General features: G+C 31.5%; 1 protein-coding gene across 1 annotated transcript in view; it reads left to right on the top strand.

Moving 5' to 3' along the window:
• SEMA3E (semaphorin 3E) overlaps window positions 1-25895 on the top strand; it is a 352963-nt gene that overhangs the window by 256316 nt on the left and 70752 nt on the right. Inside the window, exon 6 of the mRNA XM_074268509.1 lies at window positions 18504-18597. Coding sequence (XP_074124610.1) covers window positions 18504-18597 — 94 coding nt within the window. The remainder of the gene's footprint in view (window positions 1-18503; window positions 18598-25895) is intronic.

Raw genomic sequence — 25895 nt, 5'->3', positions numbered from 1 at the left:
AGGAGAGAAGTTCTTATGATTTCAGTGGCCCTGAAGGGTTTGATTTGTGATTTGTCTCTAAATATATTACCATTACCACAGTTTCATGTATATTTCTGATTTGAGTATCCCCAAAAGTATATCCTGACCACATTTGGTCCCTAATCGTCTCATGGATTCTATATATATATATATGTTTTTTTTTTTTTTTTTTTTTTTTTTTTTTTCCTGAGGCAATTGGGGTTGTGACTTGTCCGGGGTATATTTACTTTTCACACTGATACATATATATTTGTAGAAGAGTGCTCCCTGCATATATAGAAGAAACATCTTATTACCTCTCTCTATGAAGACATTATTCTAAAAACAGACTGGTCCAAATGATATATGTAGTAAACTAATTTGAATTTTCTTATATCTGAAGTAAATGCTAAGTAACAGAGTAAGGATGAAAATATTTTCCATGTGGCTGAAAATGTATTGTAAAAGAATTACAGCTATATTAAGTACAAATGTACACATTTGTGGTTGCATTTTTTATAACTCAACATGTTCCCAGTAATATTACATTTCTTATGTAGCTACAATCTCAACAAAAACAGCAGCAAAATTGAAAGTGACCAGCATTTATATAGTTTGATAAACACTACAAATATGTTATTTAACATACTTTCTTTTGTATTGCCCACTTTTCCTTTTGGATACCTCATTGTTTCTATATTCCTATTTCATGTTTCATTCTCATGTAATACTTGGGGAATTTTCTCAGTCTTTTTCAATCAAAAAATATTATATTATGTGTTAAATATGTGCTGGGCTAGCTGTTCTCAAACTTTTTGGACTCCAAGTAAAAAAATTTTGAGGATACAACTCACATGAGTTATATCTATTGATATTGATACCAGAGATTAAAACTGGCCAATTTAAAAAAAAATAATCATTCATGTATTGTTAAAATTAATAAAGCCAGTACCACATATAGACTTTTAATAAAAATAACTATATTTTCCAAAAAAATGAAAAATATATTTTTCAGATCTCAGTGTCTGATTTAAGAGAAGACAGCAAGATTCTCATGTTGCTTTTGCATTAAATCTCTTATGGTCGGTTTTTTTTTGGTTGTTGTTGTTGAAGTACATGAAAAAAATCTGAACTCAGATATGTAGTTGGAAAGGGGAGCAATATTTTACTAGGTAAATGATGTCTTGGTATTAATATGAAAAAAGCAATTTTTTGCAGACTTCATAGACCTGTGGAAAGGTGCAGGTTCAAGAATTACTATGTTAAGCACTATACTAGGCAATGAAGATACAAAGACAAAAGCCAAACCAATATCTGTCCTCAATGAGAGGAGACTCAACAATAATATCAACTTTTATGAAATAAAATCAAATCTGATGCATACTGAATGAAATTTTGGCATAAATGTTTTTATTGAATTTATGTCACTTATATAATGCTGAGTTAAAAGTAACTTAGTGCCATAATTATAATAAATGTTCTTTGATTTTGAGAATTTTTTAAATAACATGATTTGATTGTTTTCTTCTATAAATTTCAGTTCTTTAATTTGGTAGCAATTGACTTTCAAAATGGATAATTATGTGATAATATACAGTTTGCAATGTGGGAGGGCAGAAGTAAACTTCTACAGAAGATGTGAGTTTTCTAAAATGTTTCATTAAAATATATTCTCAGAGTACAAAAAATTATCATGAGAATGTTTCATTTACTTTAATCTATGTCCAGACTGGGGTGCCACAGTGGTGCAACAGGTCCAAAGATAAAAGCTCCAGCTTTTCTATCTTATAAGAGAAAAGTTCTATATCTCTAAACTGTAATAGAGGTTTTTTTTTTCTTTTGTGGGTACCAGAATGGAACTATACTTGAGGATCTTTAAGCACATAACTGGTTGTAGGCATGAAAGTATGGGATTGAGATGGTTTCTATTTTACTTAATCTAGTAATAAGGAGGCTAGAAAGTCTTATCTATGATCCAATAAATCGTATTATAAATCATATAAGATCCAAATCACATTGGATCAAACAAACATAACTATGCAGTTAAAATAGAAAGAGAAAGAAAGATGTTCTTTCTACTTTTAAGGCTGTAAAGACATAAAGCAAGTAAAAAAAAATATTCAGGATACTAGTCAAATAGATAACAACTTATCTCAGAGAGCTCAAGAGAAATGCCCAGAAGATAACCTTGGACTGTTCAGAGTGACTGACCCCTTATGGAGGGTTTATTGCCTTCTTTGGAATTTATATATGAATATTAACTTGGGGGAAGGAGAGAAGAGTAACTTATTAATAAAGATATGTATATATATGTATATGTATGTACATATTTTCTGAAGCAAGCACTATAAGTACATTGTATTACCCAGAAGGAAAATATACTTGCAATTAGAGAATACTAAGAAGTGGATATATGCTTTACATGTAATAAAAAAAAAAAAATCAAAGAAATTACACACTAGTTAACATTAAACAAATTACAAGAATACCAGTACCTGCATTGATTCTATACTCATGAGTGGTATAAGAAAATCAAATGCATGTTTCTTCAATTCATGAGCCATGGTTTATTCTTAAGGAAGTGCCAATGAGTGTATAATAAAAACAATATTGGGGGATTATGGTTAACATTTTGTATATATAATGTGTCTTACATAAAGATTAAATAAACTACTTAGAATTTTCTCATAAATGCATTTTAGAAAAATCACTGAGGATATCTTCAACATAAAGAAGATCCAATTCAGTTCCAGTTGATCAATGATAGACAGAAACAGTTACACCCAGAGAAGGAACATTGGGAAATGAGTATAAAATGTTTGCTCTATTGTCTTTTTACCAAGGTTACTTATACCTTCGGAATCCAATTCTTACCGTGCAACAAGAAATTTGGTTTTACGCACATATATTGTATCTAGGATATACTGTAACACATTTAATATATATGGGATTGCCTGTCATCTAGGGCAGGGAGTAGAGGAAGGGAGGGGAAATTTGGAAAAGTGAGTACAAGGGATAATGTAAAAAAAAAATTACCTATGCATATGTACTGTCAAAAAATTATACTTATAAAATTAATAAAAAAAAGAAAAAAGAAAAGAAAAATCACTGAAAGACCCCAGATTCCCTGGAATTATGCCCCAAAAGTTATCAAACTGTGCATACCCTTTGATCCAGCAGTGCTACTACTGGGCTTATATCCCAAGGAAATACTAAAGAAGGGAAAGGGACCTGTATGTGCCAAAATGTTTGTGGCAGCCCTTTTTGTAGGGGCTAGAAACTGGAAAATGAACGGCTGCCCATCAATTGGAGAATGGTTAGGTAAATTATGGTATATGAATGTTATGGAATATTATTATTTTGTAAGAAATAACCTACAGGATGAATACAGAGAGGCTTGGAGAGACTTATATCAACTGATGCTGAGTGAAACAAGCAGAACTAGGAGATCATTATACACTTCAACAGTGATACTGTATGAGGATATATTCTGATAGAAGTGGATATCTTCAACATAGAGAAGAGCTAATTCAATTCCAATTGATCAATGATGGACAGAATCAGCAACACCCAGAAAAGGAATACTGGGAAATGAGTGTAAAATGTTAGCATTTTTTCTTTTTTCTCCCCAGATTATTTTTACCTTCTGAATCTAATTCTTCCTTTGCAACAACAACAACAAAATTTGGTTCTACACATATATATTGTACCTAGGATATACTATAAGATATTTAATATGTATGGGAATGCCTGCCATCTAGGAGAGGGGGTGGAGGGAAGGAGGGGAAAAATTCGGAACAGAATAGAGTACAAGGGATAATGTTGTAAAAAATTACCTATGCATATGTACTGTCCAAAAAAATGTTATAATTATAAAATTAATAAAAAAGGGGAAAAAAAGACCCCAGATTCCTCAATCTTTGTTATAAAGATATCCAAGAAAAAGGGAAAGGATCAATGTATACAAAATATTTATAGTAGCTTTTTTTGTGATGGCAAAGAATTGGAAATTGAGAGATGCCCATCAATTTGGTAATGGCTGAAAAAGGGACAGGATACATGACTGCAATTTTATAGAAACTTGTTTGTATGCAATTACTATCATTCAAATGTATATTCTTTGGTAAGTTCAGAATTGACACATAAATTTACAGACATACCATAAAATTATTCTGGTGCTATTTGTCATATAAGTTAACTTAATACTGAATATGTAAGAAAAGATAAGAGAGAGAGAATGTACACTTTTCCCCAAATACTACATGGAAAATATATATGAATATTAATTGAAACCCCCAGGTCGATGAGAAAAATTTGAAACAAACAAAAATAATTTACATATACTGGAGCTAGAATTAGAATTATACAGGATTTATCAGCAGCTATAATAAAAGCTCACAGGTCCTGAAATAATGTATATCATCAAGCTAAAAAACTAAACCTGTAGCCAAAAGCATCAAATCTGCCAAAACTAACCCTAATATTGAATTGGGGAAAAATGAACATTCAACAAAAATACAGAGTTTTAGGACTTTGTCTCAAAACCTGAATTCGATAGAACATTTAACATGTAAGAGACAACATCAAACAGAATTGAAGTGAATGACTCAATAAAACTTCAAGAATCAGTAAAAAAAAAAAAAAAAAAAAAAAAAAAGGAAAAATAGAAGAAGAGATCTAAAATATCTCCAAGGAAAAACAACAGACCTGGAAAACAGATCTAGGAGAGATAATCTAAGGATTACTGGGCTTTCTGAAAGCCATGATGAAAAAAATAATTTAGACATTATCTTACAGGAAATCATAAAAGAAAACTGCCCTGATTTTTAAGAATCAGAAAGTAAAATAGCCATCAAAACAATCCACCAATAATCACCTCCTGAAAGAGATACTCAATTTAAATCCCCAAGACATATTGTGGCTAAATTTCAGAACTTTGGTATCAAGGAAATGATTTTACAAGCAGCTGCCAGGAAAAAAAAAACATTTTAAATACTGAAGAGCCACAATTAGGATTACCCAGGACCTAGCAGCTTCCATGTTAAAGGATGGAAGGACCTGGTATCTGATATTCTGAAAAGCAAAGGAACTGGGATTACAAGCAAAGGAACTGGGATTACAACCAAGAATAAACTGTTTAACTAAAATGAGCAGTATCTTTCAGGAAAGAAAATATACATTCAATGATATAGGTAAATTTCACCTATTTCTAAAGAAAAGACCAAAACTGAACAAAAAATTGATCTCCAAACACAGAACTCAAGGGAAGCATAAAAAGGTAAAAAAGGGAAAACAACACTTCTATTATATTTCTGTTATGGGTATACTTAGAGAATGCACATATAATTTAATTTTATTATAATAACATGCAAAAGAAACTAGAGGTAGAAAAGGGAGAAAAGGATACTGGAAGAAGAAGAGAAAGGAGGTAAAATAAGGGAAATTGCATCTCATGAAGAGGTAAAGAAAACTTATTACAGGAAAAAAATAGGGAAATAGAGGGGAAAAAAATGGATGGGTATGACCATTGTGTGAATCTTACTCTCCTCAGATTTGGCTCTAAGAGAGAACATCAAACATATTTGGTATCATTTAAAAAATTATCTTACCTTATGGGGAAGTAGGAGAGATAGGGGGGAAAGAAAGAGACAGACTAATGGAAGGGAAAGAGGAAAAGCAAATAATCTCAAAAATGAAACCAGAGAACTTTGCACCAATGAAGAGGAAATTAGAGCAATAATTAGGAGTTATTTTGCCCAACTTATACCAGTAAATTTGAAAACCTAAGTGAAATGGAGTAATACCTACAAAAATATAGATTGCCCAGATTAATAGAAGAGGAAATATATTACTTAAATAGTCACATTTTAGAAAAAAAATAGAATTAGCTATTAATCTACTCCCTAAGAAAAAAATCCCCAGAACCTGATGGTTTTACATGTGAATTCTACCAAACATTTAAAGAACATACTATATAAACTATTCGAAAAAATTAGGAAACAAAGGACTCCTACCAAATTCCTTTTATGACACAGACATGGTACTGATACCTAGGATGACAATAGAGAAAGAAAATTATAGATCAATCTCCATAAGCAATATTGATGCAAAAATCTTAAATAAAATATTAGCAAAGAGATTATAGAAAATCATCCCCATAATACATCAATGACAAAGTAGGATTTATACTAGGAATGCAGGGCTGGTTCAATATTAAGAAAACTATTAGCATAATTGATTATATCAATAACCAAATTAACAAAAAATATTATCTCAATAGATGCAGAAAAAGCATTTGATAAAAATCTAACATCTATTCCTATTAAGTACACTAGAGAGTATAGGAATAAATTGATTTTTTTCTTAAAATAATCAGTAGCATCTATTTAAAACCATCATCAAGAATCCTGTGTAATGGTGATAAACTGGAACCATTCCCAATAAGATCAGGAGTGAAACAAATTTGCCCATAATCACCATTACTATTCAATATTGTATTAGAAATGCTAGCTTTGGCAATAAGAGAAGAAAAAGAGATTAAAGGAATTAGGGTAGGTAATGAGAAAACCAAATTATCACTCTTTGCAAATATATGGTATACTTAGTTTTTTAGTTAATTTTCTAGAGTTCTCCATTAAAATTAATGCACAACTTTAGCAAAGTTGCAGAATGCAAAATAAATCCACATAAATCATTAGCAGTTTTATACATCACTAATAAAAATCCAATAGCAAGAGATACAAAGAGAAATTCCATTTAAAATAACTGTCAATAGTATAAAATATTTGAGAATCCATCTGTCAAGGGAAAGTCAGGAACTACATAAGCAAAACTACGAAAGATTATACAAATAAGGTCAGATCTAAACAATTGGAAAAATATCAAGTGCTCTTGGATAGGTCAAGCAAATACAATAAAGATGACAATACTATCTAAACTAATCTATTTATTTAGTGCTATACCAGTCAAACTCCCAAGAAACTATTTTACTGACCTAGAAAAAATAACAAAATTAATCTGGAAGAACAAAAGGTCAAGAAGTTAAAGGGAAGTAATGGGGAAAAATAAGCAAATGAAGGTGGCCTCGCTGTACCAAATCTAAAACTATATTATAAAGTATCAGTCATCAAAACCATTTGGTACTGGCTAAGAAATAGAACAGTTGATCAGTGGAATAAGTTCACAGAACAAAATAGTCAATAACTTTAGCAATCTAGTGTTTTACAAACCCAAAGACAGTATGGCAGAAACTAGGCATGGACCCACATTTAACACCACATACTAAGATTAGATCAAAATGGGTCCAAGATTTAGGCATAAAGAACGAAATCATAAATAAATTGGAGGAGCATGGGATGGTTTACCTCTCAGACTTGTGGAGGAGGAAAGAGTTTGTGTCCAAGGGAGAACTAGAGACCATTATTGATCACAAAATAGAAAATTTTGATTACATCAAATTAAAAAGATTCTGCACAAACAAAACTAATGCAAACAAGATTAGAAGGGAAGTAACAAATTGGGAAAACATTTTTACAGTTAAAGGTTCTGATAAAGGCCTCATCTCCAAAATATACAGAGAATTGACTTTAATTTATAAGAAATCAAGCTATTCTCCAATTGATAAATGGTCAAAGGATATGAACAGACAATTTTCAGATGATGAAATTAAAACTATTTCCACTTATATGAAAGAGTGTTCCAAATCATTATTGATCAGAGAAATGCAAATTAAGACAACTCTGAGATATCATTATACACCTGTCAGATTGGCTAAGATGACAGGAACAAATAACGATGAATGTTGGAGGGGCTGTGGGGAAACTGGGACACTGATGCATTGTTGGTGGAGTTGTGAAAGAATCCAACCATTCTGGAGAGCAATCTGGAATTATGCCCAAAAAGTGATCAAAATGTGCATACCCTTTGACCCAGCCATACTACTACTGGGCTTATATCCCAAGGAAATACTAAAGAAGAGAAAGGGACCTGTATGTGCAAAAGTGTTTGTGGCAGCCCTTTTCATAGTGGCTAGAAGCTGGAAAATGAATGGATGTCCATCAATTGGAGAATGGTTGGGTAAATTATGGTATATGAATGTTATGGTATATTATTGTTCTGTAAGAAATGACCAACAGGAGGAATACAGAGAGGCTTGGAGAGACTTACATCAACTGATGCTAAGTGAAATGAGCAGAACCAGAAGATCATTATACACTTCAACAATGATACTGTATGAGGATGTATTCTGATGGAAGTGGATAAATTCAACATAGAGAAGAGCTAATCCAATTCCAATTGATCAATGATGGACAGAATCAGCTACATCCAGAAAAGGAACACTGGGAAATGAGTGTAAACTGTTATTTTTACCTTCTGAATCCAATTCTTCCTGTGCAACAAGAAATTCGGTTCTACACACATATATTGTATCTAGAATATATTGTAATATATTTAACATGTATAAGACTGCCTGCCATCTGGGGGAGGGGATTGGGGGAGGAAGGGAAAAAATCTGAACAGAAATAAGTGCAAGGGATAATGTTGTAAAAAAATTACCCATGCATATGTACTGTCAAAAAAAAGTTATAATTATAAAATAAAATAAAAATTAAATAAAAAACAAACAAACAAACAAACAAACAAACCCCAAGACACCAGTTTTCGCAATAAGAACTTACTATTTGATCAAAAACTGCTGGGAAAATTGGAAACTAGTGTGACAGAAACTAGGCATTGACCCACACCTAACACCTTATACCAATATAAGTTCAAAATGGCTCATGATCTAGACATAAAGAATATTATAAACAAATTAGAGGAACATAGGATAGTTTGCTTCTCAGATCTGTGGAGGAGGAAGGAATTGGTGACCAAAGAAGATATGATAATTTTGATTATATTAAAAAGTTTTTGTACAAGCAAAACTAATGCAGACAAGATTAAAATGGAAGCAATAAATTGGGAAAACATTTTTACATTCAAAGGTTCTGATAAAGCCCTCATTTCTAAAATATATATAGAGAATAAACTCAAATTTATAAGAATTCAAGCCATTCTCCAATTGATAAATGGTCAAAGCATATGAACAGACAATTTTCAGATGAAGAAATTAAAACTATTTGTAGTCAAATGAAAAGGTGCTTTGAATCACTATTGATTAGAGAAATGAAAATTAAAACAACTCTGAGATACTACACACCTGTCTGATTGGTTAAGATGACAGGAAAAGATAATGTCGAATGTTGGAGGGGATGTGGAAAAACTGGGACAATGAACCATTCTTGGTGGAACTGTGAATGGATCCAACCATTCTGGAGAGCAATTTGGAACTATGCTCAAAAAGTTATCAAACTAAACTGTGCGTATCCTTTGACCCAGCTGTATTTCTACTGGGCTTATATCCCAAAGAAATAATAAAGGGAAATGGACCTGTATGTGCCAAAATAATTGTGGCAACCCTTTTTGTAGTGCCTAGAATCTGGAAACTGAATGGATGTCTATCAATTAGAGAATGGCTGAATAAATTATAGTATATGAATATTATAGAATATTATTGTTCTGTAAGAAACGACCAATAGGATGATTTCAGAGAGGCCTGGAGAGACTTAGATGGAAATGAGCAGAACCAGGAGATCATTATACATGGTAACAACAAAAATATATGATGATCAATTTTGAAGGACATAGTTCTCTTCAACAATGAGAAGATTCAAACCAATTCCAGTTGTTCAGTGATGAAGAAAGCCATATACATGCAGAGAAAGGTCTGTGGGAACTGAATGTGGACCATAATATAGCATTTTCACGCTTTCTGTTTATATTTGTTTGCATTTTGTTTTCCTTCTCAGGTTGTTTCTTTTTTCTTTTTTTTTTCTATCTACATCCGATTTTTCTTGTATAGCAAAATAACTGTATAAATATGTATACATATATTGGATTTAACATATTTAACGTGTATTGGACTACCTGCCATCTAGGGGAAGGGGTTGAGGGAAGGAGGAAAAAATTTGAAACAGAAAGTTTTGCAAGGGTCAATGTTGAAAAATTACCCATACATCTGTTTTTTTAAATAAAAAGCTTTAATTAAAAAAAAAAGTCAGGACTTAGGTTCAAACCTTACCTCTAGTTGTGATTACAATTTTATCATATTTTGGTAAGTCATTTAATTTTGTCGGTCCTCATTTTGCCTATCTTTAAAATGGAAGAGATGAAGGAAATGCTTTTTTAACACTTCATTTTTTTTATTTTCAAATATAAAACTTTTAAATTAAATGACTCTTTCCAACACCTCCATGACACCCTCTGTTCTTGGGGATCTTCCTTCTCTTTATTGTGACAGATAGTTGCTGGATATTGGAAGCTCTTCCCAGAATTTCCACTCTATGAGATTGTGGTTTTTTAGTCACTTCAATATATTTGATTATTTGTGATCCCATTGTGGATCTATTGGAATGCTTTGCCTTTTCATTCTCACTCTCATTTAATACAAAGGAAACTAATGCAAACAGATTTAGGTAACTTACCTAGGATCACATAGCTAATAAGCATCTGAGGTCATATTTAAACTCAGGAAAATATGTCTCTCTGACTTCAGGCCAAAACACTCTATATACTGTGTCACCTAGTGGTCTTTCCACTAATCAAGGGAGGTTTAATCACTCTTTTTTTTTAACAGTTTGCATTTTTAAAAAATTTAACATATATTGCTTTATGAATCATGTTGGAAGAGAAAATCAAATAGAAGGGAAAAACCATGGAGAGATTAAAAAAAAAAAAAACAGAAAAAAGAAGTGAACATAGCATTTCTTGATTTACATTTAGTCTTCTTAAATCTTTTAAGTCTCTCTTAAAACAGATGCAGATGGCATTTTCTGTCCAAAATCTGTTGGGATTGTTTTGGATCACTGAAACATTGAAGAACTAAGCCTTTCATAGTTGATCATCACACATTCTTGCTGTTATTGTGTACAATGAATTTCTTCCTGGTTCTACTTGTATCACTCAGCATCAGTTTGTATAAATCTTTCCAGACCTTTCTATAATCATCTTGTTGATCATTTTTATAGAACAGTAATATTCTATTACCTTCATGCATTACAGCTTTATGGGCATCAATAATGAAGTGTGTTTTGAATTCTTCTGTAAATTCTTTCTGAGAAGGTAGCCATTTAATGTTTCTTTTTGGAGTAGGACTTTTTTTTTGTTTTTTTTTTTTTACTTCACTGTCCTTCTCTGAACATGAATTCCAGTCTTCCCTATTCCCATAGTAAGTTTCTGTGACTGAATTCTTTTTTTCTTTGCCTGTGCATTTTTGTTTTTGTTTTTAATGAGAACTATTAGTGTAAACATCTTTAATCATGGGGTGTGAGGTAGAAATGGGGGATGATACTTGTGACTTCACTTCATCTCTTCCTTACGACCTGGAACCCCAAACCAAGAACTACTTCTGCACTCAATGGGTGTACTGATCCCTTCTTGTTCAGACCAGCATCTCAGCAGCACAGCTTGGCCTAGTATTCCTAATCAGCATAAGTTCCCTCAGTGCCTCCAACTCCCTAAAGTGTCTGGGAGGTGAAAGTTTCTGTGGTTGGTTCCCTTTAAGCCCAAATAATTCCAAAGCATGGCTGGTATTTCTGTGGAGTTACCCTCAAGGTGTTTATACTTCACATTGTTAAACCTGGGTCCTAGGGTCTGTTGGATAGTCTTCTTGGAGTGTCCCAAAAGAACCACTGTTCTGCCATATCTTTGTTTTTCACTGATTTACATTAATGCTGAGGCACAAATTTGTTCTGTTTGTGGAAAGATTCTGAAGAGACTGAATATTTCTGACCTACTCTGCCATCTATCTAGAACCTAATCTCAAAACTTTTAAATGAAAAATTAGCCTACTCTACATGATATGGGGAGAAAGGTTAATATATTTCTCCTATCACATTAGGTCTTCCTAACTCCAAGCCTGCTCTCTGTATACTACATACCAATACTTATCCAACTGATACAAAATAAGACACTAAATGAAAATTTCTTGTGTTGAATTGAATTAATTAAAAAAAGAATTGTAATTGCCTCCTAAGGATATAGTAGAATCCTTCTAGTATACTTTTTGTTGTTATAGCATAGAACTGTATTTGTCAGATCTCCATTATATATAATGAAAAGAACACTAAGCCCAGAATCAGGAAAAAACCTACATCCAAATCTTTGTTCTAGTGCTTATTAAATATTAGACTCTATAGCAAATGGCTAATTTCTCTGTAACTCAGATTTCTCAGGTGGCAAATGAGTCAAATTGTGCTTATGCCACCTTTCTTACTGATTTTTTTAAAAGAAATGTTGTCCCTAGCCCTCCTTTTTTGTGCCCAGAGTCTCTTACAGTGGTTTGATAGTTATTGTTTTAGTACATATTTGTTGAATTCATTTATAAATCTTAAAACACTATATTGTAGGAGTGTAAGTTATTATTATATGTTTCATAATATTGTTATTTGAATTTCTCTTTCAGGGAATAAAATCTTAAACTTGAAAGGGACCTTCTGATTTAGCCAAAATTACAAATGAACATTTAATGTAAATATTATTATTATTATCTGATACTCATTTATTACTTTGAAATTTGCATAGAGCCTTACAAATATTGTCTCATGTGATACACACAATTAAAATCAGATCTCTTCCATACAAACATTTTAAAATATGTAGTGACTATTAAAAGATGAATGATTTTTTTTTTTGCTGAATGGGGAAGCTCATTGTATTTGATTCAATATCATTTTGCTTCATTTACCTCAAATTCATAGAACTAAAGAGTATTAGTACTGTAAAACCTTTTATGCATCATCTATAGTAACCAACTCATTTATACTTAAAGTTGAGAAAGCAGACTCATAGAACCAAAAGAATTTCAGTTTTGATTTTTGACATTACTAATTTTAGTAGACAATTTACTGGACTTTATTATAAACTAAAACAATACAAGTTAATATAAGGTGGTAGAGCTATATTTGCTTGAGCATTATTTTTAAAATAAATATTAAAATCCCTTTCAGTAGTGAGTCAGAGATAATTGGATGCTTTTCTTTGTTTTTTTTTTTTTTTTTAACAGCTTTTATTGCTTTGTATGATCTTGGAAGTCAAGTGAATATATATAATTATCATCAAATAAAATAAGGTATTAAATGATTGAGGAAATTTTTCAGTTATTCATTTTTAGAGAGTATATAGTAAGGTTCTTTAAAGAATGATGGTGGAATAGGGGAGGAATAATTACATAATGAATAGAATGTTGTTCTGAGATTCAGGAAGATCTAGATTCAAATCCTGACTGAGATACTTATTAACTATATGATCTTGGCCCAGTTATTTAGCTTCTTTTTTTTTTTCCTCACCTTCCTCATCTGTAAACATGAGGGAATTGATATTGATTTCTAAGGTATCTTCCAATTTTTAATAAATCTATGATCTTATGAACATATGGCATTTGATTTTTATAGATAGAAGTAGTAGAAAACAAGTGACTCATTTTGGACAGAGAAAAGAATTTCTTGTACATCAAAATTTGTTTTTTGTAATAATTTTTATTCTTTTCTTCTCTTTCTTTACATTTTATTTACTGTTAAATTCCCAAACATACATTAATAGAGTTCTTCATTCCTCAGAAATATAAAGAAAAAGAAAAGCAATGAAAACCCTCATAAATGATAGCTCTGAAAAGTTTAGGATTGTGTTATTATTAGAGTAAGGGTTAAAGTACATATTGCGATTATTTATTCAAGAAAGTCATAAATCAAATGAGCTCATTGCTTATTTTTCAGGAGGGATGGAAATATTAATAATGTCCTCCCCCCAGGGTATTTTTGGACAAGATTTTTACTCTTAAGCACTGGAAATTGCCAGTAAAACAAATGACAAGTTGAATTGTCTTACTAAGTCTGTAATGCTTCAGTGTTCTTCTGACATCTTTTAAGGAATTCCAGTGTCACTAGCACAAGGAAGGGCTAGTATAATGTTAGTCCATGAAGCTGATTTATTAATGTGTAACTTGTTATTTCATTTAAGTTGGCATCTTGTACAATGACATGTCTAACACCTGATATGTAGTGACTCATCCCTAGTGGAAATAGCTTACAGCAATCTCCCTAAGCTTTGGGGGTTCCCCTCAAAGCTTAAGATGGAAAAGCTCCTTTAGAAAGAATCACCACTTAAAACTTGCAAATCTTTTTCTTATGAGCATATGCATCTGTTAACATTTATGAGTTAGATGCCCTGCTTTCTATCAAACCCAGTAACGCCCACTGAAAGTCCCCTCCATGTAATAGTGAAACCCAGATTGTAGTCTACCTTGACTGCTAGTAATGCCTTGTAAATTTAAACCATATTGTTTTGGCCAAAATTCCAGCTGTTAAAATACAGATAATAAAACGACAGCATAAATAGTGCTTAATGTTCTCCATGTAGTTAAGCCACACCCTCACCTATTATATGAACCATAAAAGACAATCGCTTTGGGGTCACTGACAAAGCCATAATGGTTCACTTTTTTTTTGGTTTTCTTGATTGTCAAATCCCTCTGTGTGGAAGACAATTATATCATTTCCCATTAATCATTTCATGAGAGCATTCAATGAATTAGGCATATTGTTTAAAATTTAGAGGGAATCAGCTTAATGCACATTTATTATTGAATTGGTAATTAGCTAAACATTAAAGACATTGTGAATTTGAACAAAGACAGAATATTATGAGGATAATTTCTTTCAGGTAACTTAAACAATACTGTGTAGTTCATAAAAATGTCTTTCCTATGGTAGAAATAACTACATTACCTTTTGATTTTTCTTACAAATTTCATTCTGTTGTGTTCTATACTTATTTGTCCATCCTTACATTGGATCATACTCTTTAAAGTTAAGAGACTATTTTAATTGACTCAGAATGGAAAGGGAATCTTAAAAGACAATTAGTTCAACTTCTATTGTGTAGAAAGCAAATTGAAGTCCAGGTTCTGTGAGTCTAAAACAAAGTTTTATATTATGGTCTTGTTTATATTTTTATTCTAGGTATCAACCTTACCTCTTCATTCTCTCTCAACTCTATATCCAATCAGTTGTTAAGTCCTCTCATTTTATCTTTTACATGTCTCTTTCTCCCTTCCTTACTTTTTTTTTAATGCTGACACCATTGTGGTAACCATTCTTAGGCATTGCCCTGGCACTATTTTTAAATCAGGGGGCTTATAGAAATAGGCAGTGGTTCTGATTTAATCCATGGTCCATAGTTGCCGACCCCTGGTCCTAATGTAGTTTCATAAAATACCCTTTATATTGATGTACATCTATGATATGTGTATTATAGAGATGCTGAAAATAGATAAGGATTTGGGCCTTAATGTGTGAAACAGAAGAAAGACAAAGGGTAAAAGTACTTTTGGCAAGGTACTTTACAAAAAACAAAGGAAAAAAAAAAAAAACTTGAACACCAATATTCTAATGGTGATGACTCATATTTATGGATCATGTAATACATCTCAACAACCAAAATATATTTGATCCAAAGGAAATTGAAAAGAAAATATGATGACTACAATTGGCTACAACATATTGACAGTGATGACTTTCATGCAGAAATTTATGAAAAATAGGTGACATAGCCATATAAGCAAAGCAAAAAGTGACATAATGGTAGTTCTTGTGCTATTGAGATATTTAAGAAAAAAAGGAAGACTTTCCTTATATCAAGTGAATCTCCTTTAGAGGATTTATTATATAAGTGCAAGAATAGTACATGAAAATAAAGGCATGGATACATTTCCATATGCGCAAGTGGAGGTAATTCCCACTACGATAAACTCACAGATCTGTTACAGCATGGATCATCAGTGTATTTATATGAGAATTTTTAATGTCATTTTAATTGCTATGTATTTTTCATTTTAATTGCTTTGTTTTCCCATATATTTGAAATTTCAAATAAAATCATGTTTATATAAAACACTATGACCCACTAACATGATCTATTTGAGTAATTGGTAAAAAAAAAAAAAAATCCATGGCTTTTAAATGTTTAATAATATTTCCAACCTCAAATTAGCAGAACCCATCCTGTATCCACATCAGTGTTCTCTTGAATCTCTATAAAACTGCAAAGAAAAATTTTATCTTCATACCCAATCTGTGTTTGACTTAATTTTTTTGAAATTTCCATGAAATATTGAATAAATAAGTTCTCGAGCGGGCTAGGCTTAATTTCTGAACAGCAAATTAAGGCCTCCTATTGATTTTTCAACATTTATTCAACAATTGCCCTTAGAATAATCATTTGATTATTACCAAATTAGACTAGTCACAAAATAATTAGTTAAAGTGAAAGTTACCTTTAATTGTCATGCTCAGGCTTTTAAGTCACTCTTTTGAGAACAGACAACACTTTAATAGTTGAAATATTGAATATTTTCTAATTCAGATAGTTTAAATTGTTAAAATGACCTGGTACACTTGCAGACTTTTTCATTTTAATAAGTAATGAGCTAGAATTCATTATTCCTATTCTTTACAACTTGTCCATATTCTAAGGAAATGAACTTAGAAAATTAAGACAGTAGCACATAGAAATCTTTGAATTCTAACTGTGACTTGGAACATCACAAGCCAAAGCCCAGCACTTAAAACAGTTCCTTCCACACAAAAGGTATTTAACTCATGTTTCTTAAAATTGTTGAGATATCGTATTGACTTTTGACTATGGACAAGTCATTTATTTATTTTTCTTGTTGTTGAAGTACCCTTTCAGTAATGCTATATGCTTACAAGTTGCAAAACTGTTACTAATTAATATTGGCAGAGACAATTTCTACTCCTACTGAATAATTTTTAAAAGGAAAAACAAATTGCTTGTAACAAGTATGTGTAGTCAAGCAAAAGAAACTCCTATCTTGATCATGTCCAAAACTCCACATCTTATTCTGAATCCCTGAATTCATTACCTTTTTCTGAGGAAGTGGGATATTCTTTAGTCTTCTGGAATTGTGGTTTGTCATTATATCCATCAGAGTTTTTAAGAGTTTTAGAGTGCCTTTTTTTGCAATTATTTTTTAATTGTATAAATTGTAGCTGTTCTGATCATTTCACTGTATCAGTTCATACAAGATTTCCTATGTTTCACTGAATTTATACTTTTCATAATTTTTATATAACAGTAATTTTTCTGTAATTCATATACCACAATTTGTTCAGCTATTCCTCGAATGATTGACATCCCTCCTTAGTTTCAACAGTATTCATTTTCATAACTGGTTCTCTAAATTATTTATTTAATCCATAATGTGGTTGACACTCTTGATGAGAATTCCTTGAAAAAACAACTATTAAAGAAAACCTTTGAATGGCATGAACAGAAAGGACATTTCTGTGGTTACATGCATCAAGTAGGAACTTACATGGTGAAACATTTTCATGGATGTCTTCATTTTTAATCGTATATTTGCACTGAAGCCAGACATTAATACTGAAATATTTGCTAGCAAGATTCCATTTCAAAGTAAATCATTAACATTATTTTTAGACAGTAATGAGTCTCTTATGTATTCTCTGTGGTCTTCCCACCTCATTTTTTTTTCTTATTCAAGATAATGAAAACCTAATCACTTATTTCTATAAAATACTAAAAATATTTGATGTTTATGTAACTAACCCATTACTGTAAAGTAACCAATTTGAATTTGATAGAGTACCCTTTTGAGTCAGAATTTGTGGTTGCCACTCAACTTCAACAGAATGCCTGAAATGCAAATTTTATTTTCTAAAACTATTCAATATAATTTAAAAACAAAAATTCTATACTTGGTTTACTGAAGCTTATTCTCAGTATCTTTGATTCATCAAATTTTTGTCCAAAAGTTTTTAATGTGGAGTCTGGGAATCCCTAACATGTCCATGGAGAGATTTTATTGGGTCAATCAAGTTGAATAGGAAAAAATTGCATTTTCTTTCCCACTAATCTCTAATTAAAATTTAGCATTTACTTCCATTTATTTTATGCATCTAAAAACATTCTGAAAGGGGGCATATAGACTGCCCAGTGGTCCATGACACAATTAGGTTAAGAACCCCTTTTTTAAGATGATAGGCACTAATATATCTGAGAAAGACTTAATATCTTCTGACATTCTAAACTACCACAAGCATTTTTCTTCTATTTGGTGAATTAACAAAAGAACTTGAGTTCTTAGTTCTATATAATTAGTTGCCTAGTTTTCTAAGTTGTGGTATGTCTGAACATGTGGAAAAGCATGTATGAGCCAGTAAAAGACTTGGGCTTATTTACAAATCCCTATGTACACCTAATCATTTTATACTCTTCAATTGTGATCTCTTCATAAAGAATTAAACACTGTGTGATAAGAAAGAGAATTCTTGTTTGAGCTACGAAATGATGAATTATTGGAGAAATTAAATCATCACAACATTTTATATAATTGAATGTTATAGATTTTGTGGTTTTCTTTCCAGGATCATCTATTTCAATTGGAATTACACAGATTTGAGAGAGGAAGAGGCAGATGTCCTTTTGATCCCAACTCCTCCTTCACCTCTACTTTAATTGGTAATTATCTCTGTCCAAATGTGCAGGATGCTTTCATCTTTTCTTTGGAAACTACTTTTGCCAGTTCCCTAAAATGCTGTCAGTATTTTTTGTAACTTTTACACAGTTATACTTATATCCAAGAATATCTCTGGCATTAACATAAAATTTCATCCAGTGCTAATGTAAACAAGATCCAACAGTGCATTACTTGTGACATTCTGAAAACTTAATTATCTGTCATCTAATAGTTATATAGTAATTTCTTAACTACAAAAATTGATTTTTCTTTACTTTATTATTAAAACGCTTTTCATGTGGGAAAGAAACCCTTTTTATTTTGAATACTTCCTAAAATATCTTCTGAAAATAATTGTTCCTTTTTGTTATATCCTGTTCCTTATGTTGATAGTGCTTTGTAATAGATCATTCAAATGTTATTTTTCTTTCTTTAAATATATATTTATGTGTATGAATTCATATGCATATGTATTATATTTAAAGTTTCTTACTTTATTGCCAGATTTACATGTATACTATAAAAGATTTAATATAGTCACTGTAATTTTTGTTATTTTCCTTTAAGGCCTGTGGTTTCCTAAATGTAGGGATCTCTTGGCAAGAAGATTCCCTCTCCCAAAGCAGATTAATATCTGTTGTGACATGATGATATTAGAGAATTGTGTAGGGACAATGAGAGGTGAAGTGACATAGGTTGCATACCTAATATATATTGAAAATTGAAATAGTCCCTAGGCCTTCCTAGGAACCAGGAAAGTTCAGTATCAAGTATACCTTTCTATTTCTCACTGGACATTTCAGTTCTGTCTTAATATTATCTCCTTACTGAGGGAAAATCTAAAACCATGCTAGGAATAACCAAGTCACAGAATCCTTGATTTATTAAGGACCTCAAAGATCATCTAATCTAAATATTGTATGAGTTATAATCCTTTACACAGTTCTCAGAAATAATTCTACCTGTAATGTCTGGGCTAGTTTTCTGGAGGATTTCTGGATCTTTAGATGGAGAAGTGAAAAAGGCAGGAGGGCCACTACAAAGCTGATCAAAGATGGAGTCTGGAGTCTGGAATCTTCTCTGTATCTGTGTCTGAGACTCTCTGTTTCCAGTACTCTCAGCTCTTAAGTGCCTCAGTACAATTATATCACTACAGCAACTGAGCATGTGGCAACTGTAGAGCATTACATCAATATTACACTAAGAATATGCCAACTGTGATTACATCATTACATCACATTATACAGTATATGCTTATCTAGAGAACTATTATCCCATCAATCACACTGGATAGGTTCTTAACTCTTAAGTACCCTGATGTCCTTAATTCAAGTATACCTTTCTAGAGTTCCAGGCTTCTACACTACCCTTGACTTTCTTCCTTCAAACACATTAAAGCATACAATGATTTTTTTCTCTAATTTCAGTATTATTTGGGACTATAATGTCACATTTGTGTGTGATAAGGAGAAATGGATGAATTATCAATGATAATTGAAGGTAGCAACAGTTTGCATTGACTTATCAGAAGTATCAATGCTAGTCTGTTTTTCCCCCCATAGCCTTGTATAAGTGGTTCTGAATAAATATGAGTATATTTTTGTATTTGCAGGATTTAAAATTATCATATATGAAATATGTGAGTATGATTATGAAAAAGGGAAGAATATAAAACTAATATTATTTAACAACGTAACTACAATTATGTTAAATTCCACATGGCTTTCTATTTAATTATTTTTTTACTTGATGGATGGAATTTCATAAATAAAATATTTAAATAGTAATAGTATCTTATATAGCAGCTATACACTTACCACAGAGAACATTATAGTACCATTAAATTTAAAGTAAGAAAGAAAATGGTTTTAAATTTTGCTTTTATACTAATTGGCATTATATGTCAGACAAAACATTCTACTTTTCTGAAATTTAACTTTCTTATCTGTAAAATAGATAATGACAATTATACCATTTACCTCAGAGTTATGAACAAAACATATTATACATCTTTAAGTATTATAAAAATACGAGTTATCAAATGTAAGTTATGGAAAGGGTTTTTCAGTCAAGGGAAGAGTTAGAGGCTTAAAATATATTGTAAAAAGACTATGGAGTAGAAATTAGAGGCAAGAACCCCATTGAACCCTTTCAATATTTCTTTCTAAACAATTTTAAAATAATTCCTCCAATCAAATTTTGGAGTGTCAGAGCCAACAAAATGTGAGGATGAGACATTTTTTATGGCTTGAAAAAACTTAGAGTCTCCATAGGAAAGGTCTTTGACACCTAGGTAGAAATCCATAAGGACACATTCAGTAATAGCAACAGTCCTGGGAGATGGTAGCAACAGCAATGGTATCAAGAGGTACAGCTTTGAGAGATGTCAACTTTGAAATAATAAGGAGGTCAGATAATCGATCAGAAAGAGAATACAGTCAACCTTTGCTGCTACTGGGTATAACTGGTATTGATTGGCAACTCAATTTCCCATATGCAGTTTGGGGTCTCAGTTCCCCATCAGAGAGTAAAGTTTATGGTCAGTCCCAGGGGAAAAGGCTGTGGTCACAGTTGGAGGAGCAAGAGGAGCAGCAACATTTGTGGCTGTAAGGGAGCAAAGACTCTTCTTGGGAATGATCAGAAAGCCCAGAGCAGAAGAATAGTGACCTTGACTCCCATGAGATCTCACCACCTTGGAATTAGCAAAGCTTGCAGATTACCAGAAGGAGCTCTGAAAATAGCAGCATTAAAAATACCTGCAAAAACAGATCAAGGGGAGATAATTTAAGAATTATTGTACTCTCTGAAAATCATTTTTAAAAAACTAGTCATGATATTTCAAGAAATTGTCAAGGAAAACTCCACTGATATCTTAGATCCAGAGGGTAAGCTAGAAATCAAAAGAGTCCACTGATTATCTCCTGAAAGAAAGAGATCACTAAAAGAAAGCTACCAGGAATATTATAGCCAAATTTTAAAACTCCTAGATCAAGGAGAAAGTGCTACAAGCAATTACAAAGAAACAATTCAAATATAGAGGAACCACAGGCAGGATAAGACAATTTTTATCAGCTTCCATTGTAAAGGAACAAAGAGAGTGGGATATAATATCTTTTTCAAATGTCACAAAATATACAATGTGTATATATTACACATCCACATAATATTTAAGTATATAATATGTCATCATTATATCTATATTTCCTTTTTTCTTTTTCAGTGATCTAAGCTTCTTTATAATTCTAATATTCTAAGACTGTGAATGTAGATTGTTTAGTTTTTCTAAGCATAAAAATTTGAAGACTATAATATGTATTTAATTGAATAGACATTGATTTAATAATTAGCAATTTAAATGTAAGTACTAGTAGGTAACAATTTAAGTAATATAAACAGAAGAATAAGAATTCAAAATAAAAAATATCAGAAGAAAGGTGTAAATTATATTATGCTCCATGCTAAAACCATAGCAAGATAATTTAGAAGGTAGAAGAAATGTTTAACATTGCTTTTTAACAAGACAAAAATTTTTTCTTTTTTCTTAAACTACTTTACCAATCACCATATCCCTGTAGTATAGAATTTTAAAACTGACCATTGAAAGAGGAGGAATGTTAGAAGAGGGGACAATTTCAAAAGTTTCCATTGTAATTCCAAATAGAATTACCTTACATTGAAATGTAAAGTACTTGCTGTCTGGGTGGTTTTTTCTCTTACTCAGAATAGAAATCAAATTATAAGAACTCTCCAAGACAAACACCAAAGTTGTAGAATAATCTCTCCAAAGAAAAGAAATAAAAATATAATTCTTCACATTTATCCACTCCCTTTCATCCCAAAGTACTTTCAAGAGATCAGTCATTCAGTGTTGAAATGCTGCAGTGGCTGGAGTGGAAACATGGTAACCAGTGTGAGCCAGCAGCACTTTCAAAGAGAGGATGTGAAGAATAATTCACCCAATTGAAAAAACAGCAGGAATGTGGGCAGGAAAAGTGTAGCTACCTGAGTTGGAATTTGGCAAGCACAGTGAAACTAACCCCAGCAGTGAAAAAATATCCTATATTATGTTTTATGACCATACATTCCCAACTGATGTATTAAAGTAGAACTAGAATGGAATGATGGTGATGATATTTTATATGCATTTAATCATATAACTTATAACATGTTTTTTCTATCACTATCTCATTGGATCATCTCAATAACCTTATGAGATAGCAAGGGCAGGTAATATGATCTCCATTTTCTAAATGAAGAAACCACAGGTTCCTATACTTAATTAACAGAGAATCAAATTTCAACATCATCTCTTTGACTTTTTACTTCTTAATTAAAAAAAAAAGTCTACATATAGAGTTTACATTTTAGATGTGTCCAGTCTAGGTCTTAAGGTAACTGTTTTCAAATAGTTGAAGGGCTGCCATGAGGAAAATGGATTAAACTTGGTGTACTCAGTACTAAATGAAAGTTGCAGAGAGGAAAGTTTAATGTTTAAAGTTTAATAAAAAGAGCAACTTCCTAACTAGAGCTATCCCAAAAGGTAATAGCTGCCAGAGGAGAAACTAGGTTACCCCTCACTGTTTTCCAAGCATAGGATAGTAGAGCAATTGAAGAGGATAAATGAAGATTACTATTTTATTTTGGGTTAGATATAATTATTTTAGCTTCTTTATGACCTTGAGAGACTATGATTTTAGGCTTATGTTTTACAAAGTATCTCAAAAGTCTTGATGTAATTTTAAGCCTTTAAAAATATAAATGCTACACATTTTTAAAATTTGAAAACTTATTTAAATTTTTATTTTTGTTTAGTTTTTGGAATTTTTTAAGAAGTTTTTTTTTTCCAAAATTAAGTCTTTTTTTTAAAAGCTAGGATTACAACTGCCATCTTTTTATTCACTGAGCAACCGCTGATGATATATTTACAAAATTCAAAAAGTTGCCTAGAACAATGTATAACAAAAGACAATGGTTATGTGGAATTTTAAATAAACATTATCATGTTACATTTTATGCAATTAGCCTTTCAAAAATTTTCTATAACTTTTTTTAGGAGCATTTTTACTCCTAAAGTTCTTAAAACTTAAAACTACACAAAAACATTTGGAACAATCTATACTGATTGAAGATTAAGTTCCATGATATAAATCCTTGATTACTATCAGAATAGTTAATTATATAAGAATTTAAATTAAAAATAAAATTATTATTATACTTGTAATTTAATAATTATGATATAATTTCTCATTTGAATGAGCTTATAAAATTAATTTCAATTGTTTCTTTAAAATATGAAGTGAAAGTGGGGCAAAAAAGTAGATAAAACATAGATTTGGTACTAAATGAAAGTCAAGTACTATGGCTGTATATTTTAATGTTACTTTGCTATTTCATGTCTATGATTTCATCAGGTACCAACTAATACAGATTCCAATGTCTCCATGCCAGTAGAGGCCAGTTGTGGCCAAACATTTCTTTGCTCAGTTGATAGATTTTTGGTAAGGAATCTCTCCAAGTTCAGCTTCACTATTCTTCAAATGAAGATACATGTAGTTGGCCTCAAGGTCCACTTAAGCTTTTAAAATCTATATAGGATCTTCTAAATCTTACACTTTCTAGCATCTGCTTTTTTTAATAGTTTTTTTTTATTGACAGAACATATACATGGGTAATTTTTCAACATTGTCCCTTGCAATCACTTCTGTTCCAACTTTTCCCTTCCCTCTCTCCACCTTCTAAATGGCAGGCAGTCTCATACATGTTAAACATGGTACAGTATATATTAAATACATTATATGTGTACATGTGTACAACATATGTAATATACAGTTCTCTTGTTTTACAAAAAAAAAATCTGGTTTAGAAAGGTAAAAAATAAACTAGAAAGAAAAACAAAAATGCAAGCAGTTCACAATCATTCCCCAGTTTTCTTTCTCTATTCATCACTGATTAATTGGAACTGAATTGGATCTTCTCATTGCCTAAAATATCCACTTCCATCAGAATATATCCTCATACAGTATTGTTGTTGAAGTGTGTAATAATCTCGTGGTTCTGCTCATTTCACTTAGCATCAGTTCATGTAAATCTAGCATATTCTTTTAAAACAAAAAATCATCTCTGCGCCACAATAAATCAGTATCAATAGTGCTTTTATGAAGACACAAAAGCATATTCATTACAAGTGTAAGATAGATTTTTTCTTAAATTTTAGTAATAACAATAGATAGATGGCTTTCCAGCCCTTTTTTAAATTAAATATCAACTTTAGTTAAACCTGTAGCAAAATAGTAATATTCTTTCTGGCTTCTCCTACAATAGATTTGCCATCTTATCCTTGAAAATCAGTGAAGGCATAATTCAGTATCTCTTCAGGCAGCTAATTTCATTTGGGATAACTCTAATTAGGAAGTTGTTTCTTTCATGAAAGATTTCATAATTTCCTAAATATAATAGATCTGTAACCCTAGGCAAATGCCTTTAACCTCTTAAGGATTTTGGCAACTCTAAAATTCATAGTACAGAAGGAACTGATCTGCTTGGAGAGATAATTTTTTCCTGTTGGAATGGAGTCACATTCTCTATCCATTCCTTATCTTTTTACCTTACTTAAAAATATTATTATTTTAGAGTTCTAACTTTCACTTTCTTTTTATAAGAGGAAGCTGTATATGATAAGTATGATTTTTTGCTTTTGAACAATTTTTACCCTTCTAACAGATGATAGTCTCCAACTGTATATGTCTGTCTTTAAGCCCCCTGCCCCAGTTGCTGCATTCATATTTTCAAAAGTATACTAGACTTCAGGAAAGGAAATAGAATTGCATAACAGAATGATAGAAATGAAGGCCGGACTACTTTTGTTCAAGCCCTACCTACCAAGCTGAGTGGCCATAGGCAAAGCACTTACAATCAGTAAAACTGTTTTCTCATCTGTAAAATAGACCTAAGAATACCTGGAGGTCCTAACTCATAATTTTGAGATTGAATTGTGATAATTTATATAAAGTGCTTTTCTAGGTTTAAAGAGCTACTAAGTGATTCTGTAGCATCACTACTTTTATTATGCTCAATATCTGTATTGATAATCTCTGTAGTTTAACCTTCCTCTTGGGCTATATTCTTATATAATCACAATCCAGTGATGAGAAAAAGCTAATAGTAATTTGTAGATGATAACAATCAGCAACTACCTACTTTTTCATCTCTGTGAAACCTTATATAACCCCACATAAACATGCTAATTTATATGTATTAATATAAATGTTGAAAATATAAGAAGGGACATGGAAGACTTTAG

Source organism: Sminthopsis crassicaudata, chromosome 5, assembly GCF_048593235.1.
Source record: "Sminthopsis crassicaudata isolate SCR6 chromosome 5, ASM4859323v1, whole genome shotgun sequence".
Classification (NCBI taxonomy): Eukaryota; Metazoa; Chordata; class Mammalia; order Dasyuromorphia; family Dasyuridae; genus Sminthopsis; species Sminthopsis crassicaudata.
The sequence above is the reverse complement of the archived record's forward strand: the minus strand, read 5'-3'. Positions and strand labels throughout refer to the sequence as shown.